The 14,060-nt window shown below is 35.1% G+C and overlaps 1 protein-coding gene across 12 annotated transcripts in view; it reads left to right on the forward strand.

The window, feature by feature from the left end:
- LOC128986010 (RNA-binding protein Musashi homolog Rbp6) overlaps window positions 1-14,060 on the forward strand; it is an 802,253-nt gene that overhangs the window by 673,792 nt on the left and 114,401 nt on the right. For all 12 annotated transcript variants that reach the window (XM_054406067.1, XM_054406068.1, XM_054406071.1 and 9 more), the window contains one exon: window positions 1,366-1,458. In XM_054406067.1, coding sequence (XP_054262042.1) covers window positions 1,366-1,458 — 93 coding nt within the window. The remainder of the gene's footprint in view (window positions 1-1,365; window positions 1,459-14,060) is intronic.

The raw sequence follows: 14,060 nt of genomic DNA on the forward strand, positions 1-14,060 counted from the left end.
ATACAAACTATGCCGTGACCAAGTTGGAAGAACAATGCCGAAATGTGGTTGTTATGGTTCCATAGCCAGTGACCTGAGGACCGACACAAAGCAGCATGGCCCGCGTGTCGTCCGTCACACAAACTATGCCGTGACCAAGTTGCAAGAACAATGTCGCAATGTGGTTGATTATAATTGCATAGCCAGTGACCTGAGGACCGACACAAAGCAGCCTGGCCCCGCGTGTCGTCCGTCACACAAACTATGCCGTGACCAAGTTGCAAGAACAATGTCGCAATGTGGTTGATTATAATTGCATAGCCAGTGACCTGAGGACCGACACAAAGCAGCCTGGCCCCGCGTGTCGTCCGTCACACAAACTATGCCGTGACCAAGTTGCAAGAACAATGTCGCAATGTGGTTGATTATAATTGCATAGCCAGTGACCTGAGGACCGACACAAAGCAGCCTGGCCCCGCGTGTCGTCCGTCACACAAACTATGCCGTGACCAAGTTGCAAGAACAATGTCGCAATGTGGTTGATTATAATTGCATAGCCAGTGACCTGAGGACCGACACAAAGCAGCTTGGGCCGCGTGTCGTCCGTCACACAAACTATGCCGCGACCAAGTTGGAAGAACAATGCCGAAATGTGGTTGTTATGGTTCCATAGCCAGTGACCTGAGGACCGACACAAAGCAGCCTGGCCCGCGGTCGTCCGTCACACAAACTATGCCGCGACCAAGTTGGAAGAACAATGTCGCAATGTGAGCCGATTTATGTTCCCGGTTCAATTCGCAATGACTGGGATAAATTATAAGGGTTGCCGGATATCCCGGTATTATCCTGCCACAATACTCCGCCCAATATGCACTATTAATTGAAATTTATCTGTAAGCCCGCTGCTACTGTAAGCGCTATTATCCCGCTTCCTATCCATGTATCACTTTATTTTAATCATTTATCGGCCCGATATCTCTGCAGTAATGCATGCAAATCTACAACAACTTGATTAAACTTTACGCCCCTTATTACCATCGGTGATTATGCATGTGAATTGTTGTAATTTGGAATCGTTTGGTAGATTACAGATTATTTTGAGGCTAAACACGCGGTAGATTGCCAAAGTTATAAACAACGAACTTTTTAAAGTAATTTGATAATGTTTATGTTTAGAACACTGCAAATTCAAAATATGTCCATGGAATAAATATTTAATACTGAGTATAACCTAAGAATGAAAGTAATACATTTTAACATTATTCGTATAAACCAAGGTCTCCATACAAATTACAATCATATAATCGGAATCAAGGAATCCGAGGATGGGACTGTTTAGAAAAACATTATTCAAATAATAATGAATGTTTTGTTGTTTTGTTTCAGATGGTAACGAGGACTAAAAAGATCTTCGTTGGAGGCTTATCGGCGCCAACGACATTAGAAGACGTCAAAAACTACTTCGAACAATTTGGACCGGTAAGTTAAACAACAAATACCAACCCCCAAGTCCTTAAAAAGGGTTAGTCTTGCCTTTGTCATTTACATTGTTGTACCTACAACACTGTTTTATTTTAGTTATTGTACTTTTTGAGTCAGAACCCATTTTATTAGATCCCATTTTTAATACTATAAAATTGCTATTAGTAAGAAAGTATTGACAGTAAAAATATCAATAAACAGTTTAAAAGTAGACAAATTTTATAAAAAAAAATTTATGGATGTTTATTAAAAACATTGTCTAACTTGTCTGTACTTCCAGAATCATTTCTATTATGGTGCAGCATTATTCCAGCTAATCATTAATTTAATTTTATTTTCTAAGTTAAGTTAAATAAATGACTTACTTAAAAAAAAAACGTAATCTACTTATGATAAAATTAGTTGTTCTTATTTTTGTAAAATGAGCATGGGTGTATCAAATAAAATCTAAATTTGTTACAACTCATGTAATATAAATACGAATCTTTATTTAATACTTATAACCGTCGGTTTAATTTTATTATTCCTGTATCATCCTGTATATTTTTTTGATTGTTCATCTCTATTGAAGCTGAGCCAAATTTTTAAATTTTATTTTCATTTAAGTCGGTCAAACTAAAAATTGTGCTTGTTAACAAAATAATTAATTTTAATATTATATCGCTCAGGGTTATAGTTCTATTTTATGTTAGTAAATTCTATTAACAATTAGCAGATAGCAAGCTTAAGTTTAACTGTTACAACGTTGGTAACACTGAGCCGGACAGCGGACAGCGGGTTGTTCACAGACAGTTGGCCACACTGACCACAACTGTCTCCAGAACGTCGTCTCTCTCTCTCTCTCTGGTACAACCATCGTCTGTGTGGAAGCTATAAATGACATTAAGACGTTCCTGTTTATTATTATAATCCAATAATACTAAACTAAAATTATCAAATTTAAATTTGTCGCTAAAATGTTTGATTTTGAAGTTTGGAATTAAATAAGCGAATAATTGAGCGGGAATAAGCTATATACTATTATTCTTTTTTAGAATCATTATAAGTTTTAGCGAATTTTTTTATAGGGAAGTAGCTATTACCCTTTACAATAGCATTTTGCTGATTGTGTGAATTACTATTTACACCATTGTCCTCTGTTCTGAACTGCATTGAATGGTAAATGTAAATTGTAAATCTTTTCACCAACACAATTCTACGTTATCACGTTTTACGTAGTTACATACAATACATGCAAAATATTATAGGCCATAATTAGTACAATTCGAGACAATAACAAACTTGAAACTTGTTTTATCAATTTACTTGGACTTTTTCCGTAATTTACAACCGTTATGTATTTAGGTTGAAATGTTATGATTATCTAAAAATCCTGTTTGTGGTTTGATTATTTTAGGTCGAGTTGGGTTAGGTGATGTAAGGTTAGAACCATTGCATATCCTTAACCTTACAATGTGTATTGTTATATGCAACTCGCATAGTGGTAATGAGTCAATGGAAAAGGTTCGAAACGAAAGAAAATATTAATTCTCTCTTGCTAGTGATTTATATCGATGATATTATATCTACGCTTGTTTTATTTTTTTCAAGTTAATAGTATTATTTTTGTATACAGAACTAATGAATGCCTACATCATGTGATGATGATGTTCTGTTGTACAATACCGTTACCAACACCATCAGAACAATCGGAGCGCAAACGATGATCACGGTGGGGAATATCGGTATGCATGTGGCATTGGACAGCTGGAATCGATTGGTCGACGAACATTACTGGCTGTACACGGTTCTGCACTAGCCGGGCCTCCGGCCGATTAGCATTGCAAAGCTGCGGACAGACCATAGGCCTTAATCAAATCTCTGTCCTCCGGCCTCATACTTTCCGGCCCATTGAGAGTTCCAGCTCTTCGATAAGACGCATTTCCTGCATGTTTATGCTGTGTTAGTTTATATTATGCGTGTGTTTATATCTTGATAATGTTGAGTAATTGTTTAACTTTAAAAGCGTGATTTCTTATTGTTTTAGTGACAATCACGTGCAATACTGCCTTAGTTCGGTTTATCAAAATTTAACTACCATTACAAACTTGTACATTGTACTAAAAGTGACTTAAAAGTTCAAGCTTTTACATTTTATCAATTGTTTAGCTGATTATTGTTTAAGTTTTATACAAGTTGCTCATTTTGAGGCTATAATTTCTTTACCTACTCAAGTATGACGTACAATATGGATAACATTTATTTTATTCCGATTATCACAAGGTGAAAGAGCTGTTGTAAGTCCATTATGACAGCCGATGTAATACTATTGCATTGTCATCGTCATGCCATGTGTGTGTAGTCTACACATACACTATGTCAGCCTCCAGGGCTGCCATTACTGAGAACGGCTGCAGATCAGCTTATCTACCTAGAGTACCTACCTAGCGACGGAAAGTATTCCAGTTATGGCTGGAGTCAGATTGAGGAAGTCGAGACGCCTGGAGCTCGGCGCTCTCCTTATAGGAAATTACTTGCCGTGCAATACTGAATCATACATTAATATTTAGTGCAAAACACCCTTAAGCGGTGGATTTATGGGTGTCGAGCAGCGTAAGTTACCTCACCCGAGTCAAAGTGATGACTAGGCTGGAGATTGAGCCTACTGGCGGAATGTATAACTATCGTCATCTTAGGGCTTTCACACAGCAAACAGCTTTAGTCCTCAAAGTGCAATAAGCCGCGCTCCAGGATGCGTGGCCTTACACTAAAACAAAATGTTACTTGAAACAACTTAACTTAAAACTAACCAAACGAGTATTTAGATTAATTCTTTTCACACAATTAACATAATTATGTCAAATTGGGTTGTCTCCTTTGATCGTTTAACATTTTGTATATGAATGTAATGTAACTACAGAAAATATATGTAACCGTATCACGTTGTTTTTGTAGATACGAGCAGCTACCAATCAAAAAATATATTTATTCGATTGGGTCAAATAAACAAAACTAATTTAATCCATTCCATTCTAAAAAAATAGGTATTTATTCCTCAAAAGTAAAAGTCACACTAAACTAAGGAATTAAAGAATGCTAAAACAAACAGAAATGCATAGACACTTAAGCACAAAAGGTCTTTCTTGAAACATCTTGAATTTTGTATGTAAACTGGTTTGAATGTGCATTCTTGATATCAACTGTTTTAATATCTAGCTGGCAGTGAACATTAAAATTCAGCGACGAGGATACCTAGTCGTCGTCGTCGTCTGCTTGCGAGTATTGCGAGCGTGCAAGTATCAATAAGCCAAACGTTGGCCACATTTACCTGGTTACGATATCTCTACGAGGTAGCGGTGCGGGGAGCGGGGAGGGACCTCCTTCACTAATATCACAAAGACCACATTTTACCCGAGTACTTTGTAGGAAACAGGAATTTCTTGCTCCGAATTTATTGGATCACGGTATTGTTATCATATTCTACTGGGTTTAACTACCTGTCTCGCGTTTTGGTGTATCTTCCTGTTCCAGCGTGACAGACGAGATCGTTTCTGTTTATTGAGACAGTAAAAAATACTTATTGCACCATGATGTTTTCTGTATATCCTATTGTGTGTATGTTTGTGTTTTTGTCTTTTTCTTGCGTATTCGAACTTAAGAAAGTATGTTAGTTGTCATCAGTCATTAGTATATTCTATTGCTGCAGGAGTAAATACCCACTTTACAGTATATCCTTATCCACATGTTATAAGGCATAAAGTGGTTAAAGATTAACCATTATTTGTACAAAGAAAGTGTTATGTGAAAGGTTGATCAGTATTATTGGAATTTAAAGAAGAAACTACGGAAAATATATAGTAAGTTCGTAAATGAATTGTAGATCATCGAATTTGTACCATGGAACTGCCATTAAGTGTTGCTCCATTAGGAAAGACATACCTTTGACTTATTCGGTGTCTTGTCTATTGTGAGATGCTGACTCTGATACTAAGGTTTCCTAAGCGAACATCTGGTGAATAATTTACGATATAGAAATATTTGCAGTTTCGATGTAATGCGAAAACATGAATCCTTTATTTATATTTCTTGACGAAACTACGTACAAGATGTAGCGATGTAATGATCAATTTCCGTTTGACTTTCGAACACACGGATCAAGTTATTGTATACCTAACACTTTAACTAACTAACATGGTGTAATTTAATATTTAAATTTACCTTGACGGTAGTTTGGCGAACAGACTGTAAACACAGTACATATTGAGCTCATATTAACGTTTCGAACCTAAGGCGGGTTCCTACGTGGTTAAAACTAAGCAAGAACTATCATAACAGTTTAGATTAACGGGTTTTTATTGTGAGTTGTTTTGTTTCCGTTTGAAAAGTGAACAAAACTTTGAGATTTCAAAGAACTTATTTGTAAGTTTATCCTTGATTTGTACAACGTTAAAACTAATAATGACAACAGTTATAAAAAACTGCAATCCTTTTAAAATGTGTAATGTTTTATTAATATGAGTTTGTATTAACGGTGTACTGAAAGTTTTCAAACATGCCAAATGTTAAATGGTTAAAATTCCAACACAACTAATGTGAACTAATTTGGGGGATCTACTTGATGGGTTGAATCCGTTGCAAATTGTAAGGACTTATGTTTTGTTAAATTGGAAGCTCAAAATATAAATTGGTCAAATTTTGTGCAATTGTGTCAATGTCCCATCGAGATATTATCTTAGTGATTGTGAAAAGCTGTGTTCCCTGAATACCAATGAATTAAAATAAATAAAAACATCCGACCTTAATATTCTTAAAACTTCATCTTTTTGTTTATTTATAGTGACAAAGGTTTAAGGCTTTGCTTTTATGTCACGATTAGATAAAATAATCTACACCTCAATTCCATATAAGAAAGAAAATTAATGTATTATATTGTATTTCTATTATTGAGCATGAACTAGATCAATCTTATGTCCCGAGTTAACATGCTAATAACTTTTAAAATAATTTATTCCTTCCAAGGATTATCTTAACAAATCCATGCAAGAAATGCATATGCTGTTGTGAATATGAAATAACATAAAGAATCTTACACCCACTACAAATACTACGTGCGCATGGAACTATCGCCATCCAAACCAGAAATGTTTCAGAATCAGGCGTAAAACTAGGAAGATTCTATGAAAAAGTAAGCGGGTAGACATTGTTTACAGAACACCTGGCAAGCAATATGAGCTGGAGCGCGCGGCGTGTGTGTCTGCGGTTTATTGAAAACATCAGGAATCTGTTTGCACTCCCAAGAATGCGCCTCAGCCAGACCGCTCGCTTTGTTGTAATGTTTGTAAAATTGACTTGTTGAACAGGCTACAATTTCCAGTTGGCTCTTGTGTTGTCATTCCAGGCTACTCATCAGTTACCTATTCGTGAATGCGATATGAGAATTTTAATTTGTCAGGCATTTCTCGGTGCAACATTTATGTTCGTGTCCTGTAAACATTTCAACTGAAACCATCCTCAAGTTTTCAAGTTGAAAAGGTTTTGGGAAAAATAGCGGTTGTACAACTACCTGGTGAGTTTGATGTTTTGATTGTCTTTGGTCCATGTCATAATTGGTTAGTATACAGTTCGTGGACACATTTTTATATACAGGTAATATACGTCTTGCTCAGTATGCGTGTATACTTACTTACTTGAATGCTGCACCGGTGACCGACTTCGGAATAGATTGCGTCACAGTATATTTAATACGTTTTTTACATGAAAACTAAGATGGCGGCGGGTTACCAAAAGGTTGTGTGTCGTCCCGCTCACTTGAAGGCCCTAATGTCCAGCTCGCGAATTTCAACTGGTAACGTGATATACTGACGTATAGGGAGCTGAATACCCTTTTCGTAAATAGATATTGCTAAATGCAAATCAGGTTTGTACTTTCGTCAGCATTTTAAACTATCCGAAAATCTACTTAAAAACATTTAAAGTTCAAAGAAATACAAGCTGCTGTAACTATAAGTCAATAACTAACAATAATCGAAGATAAACCAATAAAAGGAATTGCGCCAGTTACAAACTAAAGCGATTAATCGTTAAAAGCGTAAGTAGCAAGTCATAGTGGTGAAAATAAATTCCCTAGTAACTGCCCCGTAGTGGCTGTAAGATTAATATTTCTTTAAAGCACTTTGAAACTCGTGAAAAAGGCGATTAAATATGAAAGAATTTAAGTTGTCACATTAAAAGTTACCTAAACTTTCTTCTGAGGCAACTTCATTCTTAAGACAAGATGTACAAGTATTGCTATGTTCGAGTTGACAAATTAAGTACAATCTGGGTTGAGGTTTTAGTTTTAGTTTTAGTTTTAGTCTATTGGATATTTTATGAATAAATGATAATTCCTGCTAAACATGTTTTTATGGGTACATGTTACAAGCATGTATAATTTTTTGCATAAAAACAAAATAAATCTACTGTTTTTGTAATACATGTTTAACTAAACGTCTAAACTGCTTACGGACATATACAAAATCTTCACACTACCAAAACTAACTCATTTTTTATCTTTGGTCTAGAGGCTGGAAAATATTGTTCTTACTTCCATTTTTATTGAAGGAAAATGATCTAATGGACTAAATAAATTCGATATTTTCCCCTTTATATTGCAATGATACTGTTTTCTATAGGAAAATGGGATTAGGGTGATGTGCTGACAGAGAATGATTGAAAAACACAACAAAATGGACAGTATCTTGTAGTTGTGCAATAATATATTAATTTACTTGTTTGTTACAACTGTGTTATTAAAGAAAATGCATTTCGGTTTACAACTAAGAAAGGATAACCTGCAGTCAGTCCCCCTCATAATAGAAACACTTTACCAAACTCACCAGCTAGAGATAACCAATTGTTACGAGCCTCTGCTCATCATTATGTACCTACAGTGCATTTGAAATTGTCTGTAATGTGCCTCATGACGAATATGCTTTTATTTTCTCCTAATTTATTTTCCCAGGATGGTAATTAGATTTAATAATAGACTTTTATTTTGTCAAAATACGCAATAGTTTAAACAACAAACAAGCATTTCATAAAGGAATAACAGTGAAATGTACCTCCCATCAATATGTGATATCAAAAAGCAACACTTATATAGTAATTTAATTGTTTACAGAAATATGAGCGCTGTTTCCTATTGATGTCGCGTCCATCAATACTTAACTATCACAATGAAATGACGTACACACACCATCCTTTAAAACTCTAATCTTTCACACTAATAAACTTTTAAAAGACGTCACCCGAGTGCACAATAAAACAACAAACCATTTCTTGTCGCTTTAGTAGACGACGAAATAAAAACAACACGGCGCGAAATATAAAACGGCGGCGATAAACAAAGATGAAATGTAATTCTTTTAATGCGCAGCGTTAAAATAAACTCGTCTGCAATGAATGGAAGAGATTACACTGTAGTAACAATGGGTGTATAATTTGTGGCTGATGACGTCCGTGAATGGGCCGTAATGGCGACTGGCAAGGTTGTAACGCACTAGCCACCGACTCCAATAATGGAGAAAACGCTGGCTCGATAATTGCGTTAAAAGGGAGTAAATTAACGATACTTCACGAATTTCGACTAAAATCGTTCGTAAACATTGAAAAATCCTTTCTTTTAAACGCTTAAAATCGTCGATTAATAAATCTTCGTTAACAATTCAAAATTGAATTGTTAAACGTTGCAGCTTTTCTGAAGACATTTTTCCACCAACATCCGAAACAGTAGTTTGTCTTTACTTAATTGATTTTGTATGCAAGGCCTGGATATTTTGCAAGTTTTATATACAGTTACACTAGGAGAAATTTCAAGTTCAATATCGTGGGTTGTAAAATGCGTTTTTTAAACGTTAGAAATTATAATTGTTAGTTTGTAATATATTATAAATTATGTATTTTATGGAGTTATTACAACGTTAGTCTGGATATCTTTACATATAACATATAACCCGGTAAAGATTTCAGCAATAAATGCACAGAACATAAATAAGTTCGTTTGTAAACAATATGTATAATCAATTGTGAACTAAAACAAATATCAATCAAAATTTAACTTCTTGAGAAAAAGTTAGTTACATTTACATTATTTGATGAACTTTGCTAGTATACATTAACATCTATACATGTATATATGAATCTGACATATAAGTTACTTTAATCAACACATCAATTAGTGTGAAATAATATATATTATTTTACAGAACACCCCGGGATTCATACTGCGGTACAAAACACGAATGTTCACACATTGCACGGCCGCTACACTGTCTAAGAAACAACACGGACGATGTCTACAGCGCGCCACGCTGTTTCACGTGTTGTGCCTTATCTCTACCATTCTACACCTCCACTTCTATATTTCATTTTAATTGTGTTGCCTTTTTCAAATTGGACTCATCCGTCTTGGCTGTGTATTGTCTTGCCCCGATTTATTACACTCCTGAGTGTTGAGCTTGCATTGGCTTTTTATTCCAGCCGTATTTCACAGTTATGATCTCGTGTATTGTTAACTTGCTGCTATACACGGTTCAACTTTGCTAAGCTGGTTGAAAATGTGTTTGTAGGTTTTTATGTAAAAATAATTGTGTTAACGTAAACTATTTTATATAAATGCATATATTTTATTCATAGAAAATATATTGCATGAATATATTATTATTTTGTGTGCTCATGTGAAGCCAGTACAGTTATAAAACATTTAAGTATAAAGTTATTTAGTAATACATGATTTTCGTAAGTGTGCTTAGCAGCTACTCTACGCTATTTTTGTAATTGGGTTCGTTATTGATTTTCACTAATTACTTTCATCGAAGTTAATCCCAAATTGTTAGATTAAATGACACGACCGTTTATTAAAATAACTTATTGTTTAGATGAGATAAAATACAATAATTGGAGGGTCTTGAAGGTAAATTAACAGAAATACTTTGATGGATTTAGCTTAATTCAAGGCATGATAAACAACATTGTAGGACAGTAGTTTATGTCACCTGCTGTACGTTTGAGCTGCGTATTCGTCTCATTAGTGTCTAGGGCAGCTCGCCAGCATGACGACAGAGCCCGCTGCCCTTCAGAAGTGCCCTTTAAAGGTCGTACATGCGAGGGTCTCCACCACATCCGACCTTGTGGTTCAAAATATAAAATTATTACAAATACCACTCCACTTTTTGAATTCATTTTTAATAACCCTGAGGATTTCCATAACACCATAACTTAAAAGGATTATTTATCGTGTGGGATATTACCTTCTTCGTATATTTGTTGATTAAAATGTATTCAAAATATTAAATCTATAACAACAGTGTTTGTGATAGGCTATTGTATATGTGTGCATTATAAACCCCTAGGGGCTAGTAAGTTGGGATCGTCTCATAAAATAGCCAAAAATTCTTTTGGAAAATAAGGTTAAAGTTAAACATTTATATTCAGCAATCCTACGTCATCAGAATAATATCAGTAGGCCTATTATTTCAATAGGTAATAGTGTTATATATTTATTAGGGTGCTAAAAGAGTGAAAAAGAATAGTATAAATCCTCTTTACTGTTCAATACAAGTGGTCCATAAACCATCAACAGATACCGCCTTCAGTTCCGGATATCCGGATGGAGAGGTAAAAATATGTATCAATGGAGCAGATGTACTATCGCACATTCCAGCTGATCGCACCCAGCGAGCACTCGGTGGAAACCTACAGATGACGTCACTGTTAGCATCATCAGTCGTCGATCATCAGTTGTTTACGAACATCTACTTCCGGAATCTCGGCTTCCGATTCGGATCATCGGCGGAAACGGCGAGGCAGTGAGAAATGGAAAATCTTTGGTGAAATGAAATACGACAAAGATAGGATTGATGATGTAGTATTGAGAAGTATTAAGCCCGGGGAAAGATGTTTGGATTAAATGCTATGAAAATGGAGGGGACTACTTTTACGGACAGTAGAAACATAAATACCCCCGCTGCAGCAAACCTGCCGACTAAGCGAATTTCCATTTGCCTGGATTGATTTTCAATTAATCTATTAAATTAACATTTATGCTTAACGAGTACCTAGGCTAGCTGCTACAGGGAAACTAATAAAGTGTGTGTTTTATTAAAATATCAATAGCTTAGTATGAAATAAATAATTTTGCCAAGTTTGATCAAAATATATCCATAAACAAGCCAACTACAACATTTTACAATATTCTCCAAGAATGGGAATTTTAAATTAACAATTTTTTGAATTTTCTCCCTAACCAATGACCGTACAAAAAACACTTTGGTATACTAAATTATTAGTTTTTTTAAGCTCTTTTAAAAGGTCTGGAGAAAAATTGATAAATTTTGTGTTTTAAGGGTAAAAAGTTAGAAAAACCCGTTTTCATCCCATAACCCCCCCCCCCCGTTAAACCCCGTTCCTATGAACACATTCGCAAACTCATTAAAGTTTATCCCGCCTTACACCTTCAAACCAAATTTTATCAAAATCGGACAAAAATTACTCAAGTTATCGTTCGGACAGACACACATATATTATATATCTATTAACATATATACAAATTTGTTGAACGAATGGTGTTTTTGGCCTCTGGGGACATCAAAATGAAAAAGTAAATCGGTCCCGGGCCTAGATCTTACCATGAGACCTACGGTAATAGCTAATTCCCTATAGGGAAATTCGCTAAAAGAGTTTTGATATGTATCACCATTAGTTAATCATAATATACTTCTTGCTGGTCTACTAAGGTACATGCTTCCATAGTAAGCTAAAGGCCAACTAACTTAAACAATCTATATATTAATAGGCAAGCATGTTTCTTTAAAACCTTTTTTCTCAGCTCGTGTGCATCGCAGGGAAAATCTACGCATACTGTTAGAAAGATATTTGCCTGTAGATGTGCAGAATCCCTTTATAAATTAAAATAGGCTAAAAAATAAACACAAAAAACGAATTTGAAAACTTCAAAAAATTAACATGGACCAACTGGGTTGCCATGATGGTGACGAAATAACAACAAAATGTAAACAGAAAATCAAAACAATTGGAGGAAATCCCAATCACATGTTTTATTTACAGTGTGGGGAGAAAATATAGTAGTCTGTACATTAATTATTTTTGGTCGAGTTTCGACCACAGGACGACCACTAGTGTATAGTTTAATATAAAGTATAACCTAAAACATAAGCTATCGAATGTCATGTAGAGCGCCGCTATCAAGAATAATGTGGCTACCTCAACATTCTTGGCGAACTAACGGTAAACTATCAACATGTTGGCACGAAACTAGTTCTGCTAAATCGATGGATTAAAGTATCCAAGTAAATTAGAAACTTTACTGTCAAACTTCCCCCAAAGATTCTTTATCACACAAACTAAAATACACTGTTCAAAGCAATTATCTGTAGTAATGAGTTGTAAAATGATGAACATTTAAATATTATATTTTTTTAATGTACAGTATACGGTTTTTGGTAAGTAGTCAGTACAGTATTAGATAAATGAGTCATATAACCCAAACCTATATTCTAACTTAATCAAACGGCAGGTAACTACTGGTATAAATAACGTTGGATTAAAGAAAAATGGCGGATATACTGGTTGTAGTTTTATGAAGAAAAAAAATGATTGTGACTAGATTTTACTTTTGGCCACATCTTTTTGAGTATGCATGTTTTTAAAAAGCGAAATAACGTAATTTTTAAATATCGTATGCGTTTTTAAATATAATTTTACTAACTTTACTTAGAAGGGTGATGTGGCTGAAATATTAACACCAAGGGCGAATAGCGGGGATGCGGGCGAGATTCTGCTCTTAAAGAAACAATGGCAAGGAGAGAAATTGAATAAGGGCATACTGGCGAGGCTCCTAGCGCTTTGGGCTCATAAAGGTACAAATTCATTTGAACACGTAGCACTGGCTCGAGTGCTACCAGCTGGTTGGAGATTGGGCTGTGTAAACTGTTTGTAACTGATGAAAACTTTAGTTATTTCTTAGTATAACTTGGAGTTTTGTATGGAACAAGAAAAGTTTAAAATTAATCAATATAGTATTCAAATCTGGTAAAATTATTTAATTGAGTTCTACAAATAACTGATTTTTATGTGTGAACACACAATAATTTAATCACATTTTAAAACTTATGTTATAACACTTGATCCATAGAATTGTATTTTAGAATAGAAGTATACTAAAACATAAAATGTATAAACAACTTCTACGTTTCTCACGAATGCTAGGTGAAGTGAATAAACATAGTCTCTTATACTATTCTTATAATCAAAATGTTGAAGGACGTGATTGTTGTTCTGAATGCAGAAAATCCCGCCGCGATTTATACCGAGTTTCGTCGTGTATCAATCTTCATCGATGTTTGTTTAATTTTCGCCGACGTTTCTTCCGCGCCCTTCGCAGGCTATCAATCATCCTTCGATATTTTAATTTCAATTCGACTATTGTTGATATTCGCGACATGCGACGTGGTGGTGTCATGGTGACAAATCGTCGCTACATTGCCGAGTGCTGACTGGTGGGTCTCGACTTCTTGTGGCACCGCTTGTCAACAGTGATGACGGCGTCACTTCCAACACTTAAA

The sequence above is a fragment of the Macrosteles quadrilineatus genome, unplaced genomic scaffold, assembly GCF_028750875.1.
Source record: "Macrosteles quadrilineatus isolate MER2022 unplaced genomic scaffold, UCM_ALF_1.0 Scaffold_2__2_contigs__length_208266976, whole genome shotgun sequence".
Taxonomy (NCBI): domain Eukaryota; kingdom Metazoa; phylum Arthropoda; class Insecta; order Hemiptera; family Cicadellidae; genus Macrosteles; species Macrosteles quadrilineatus.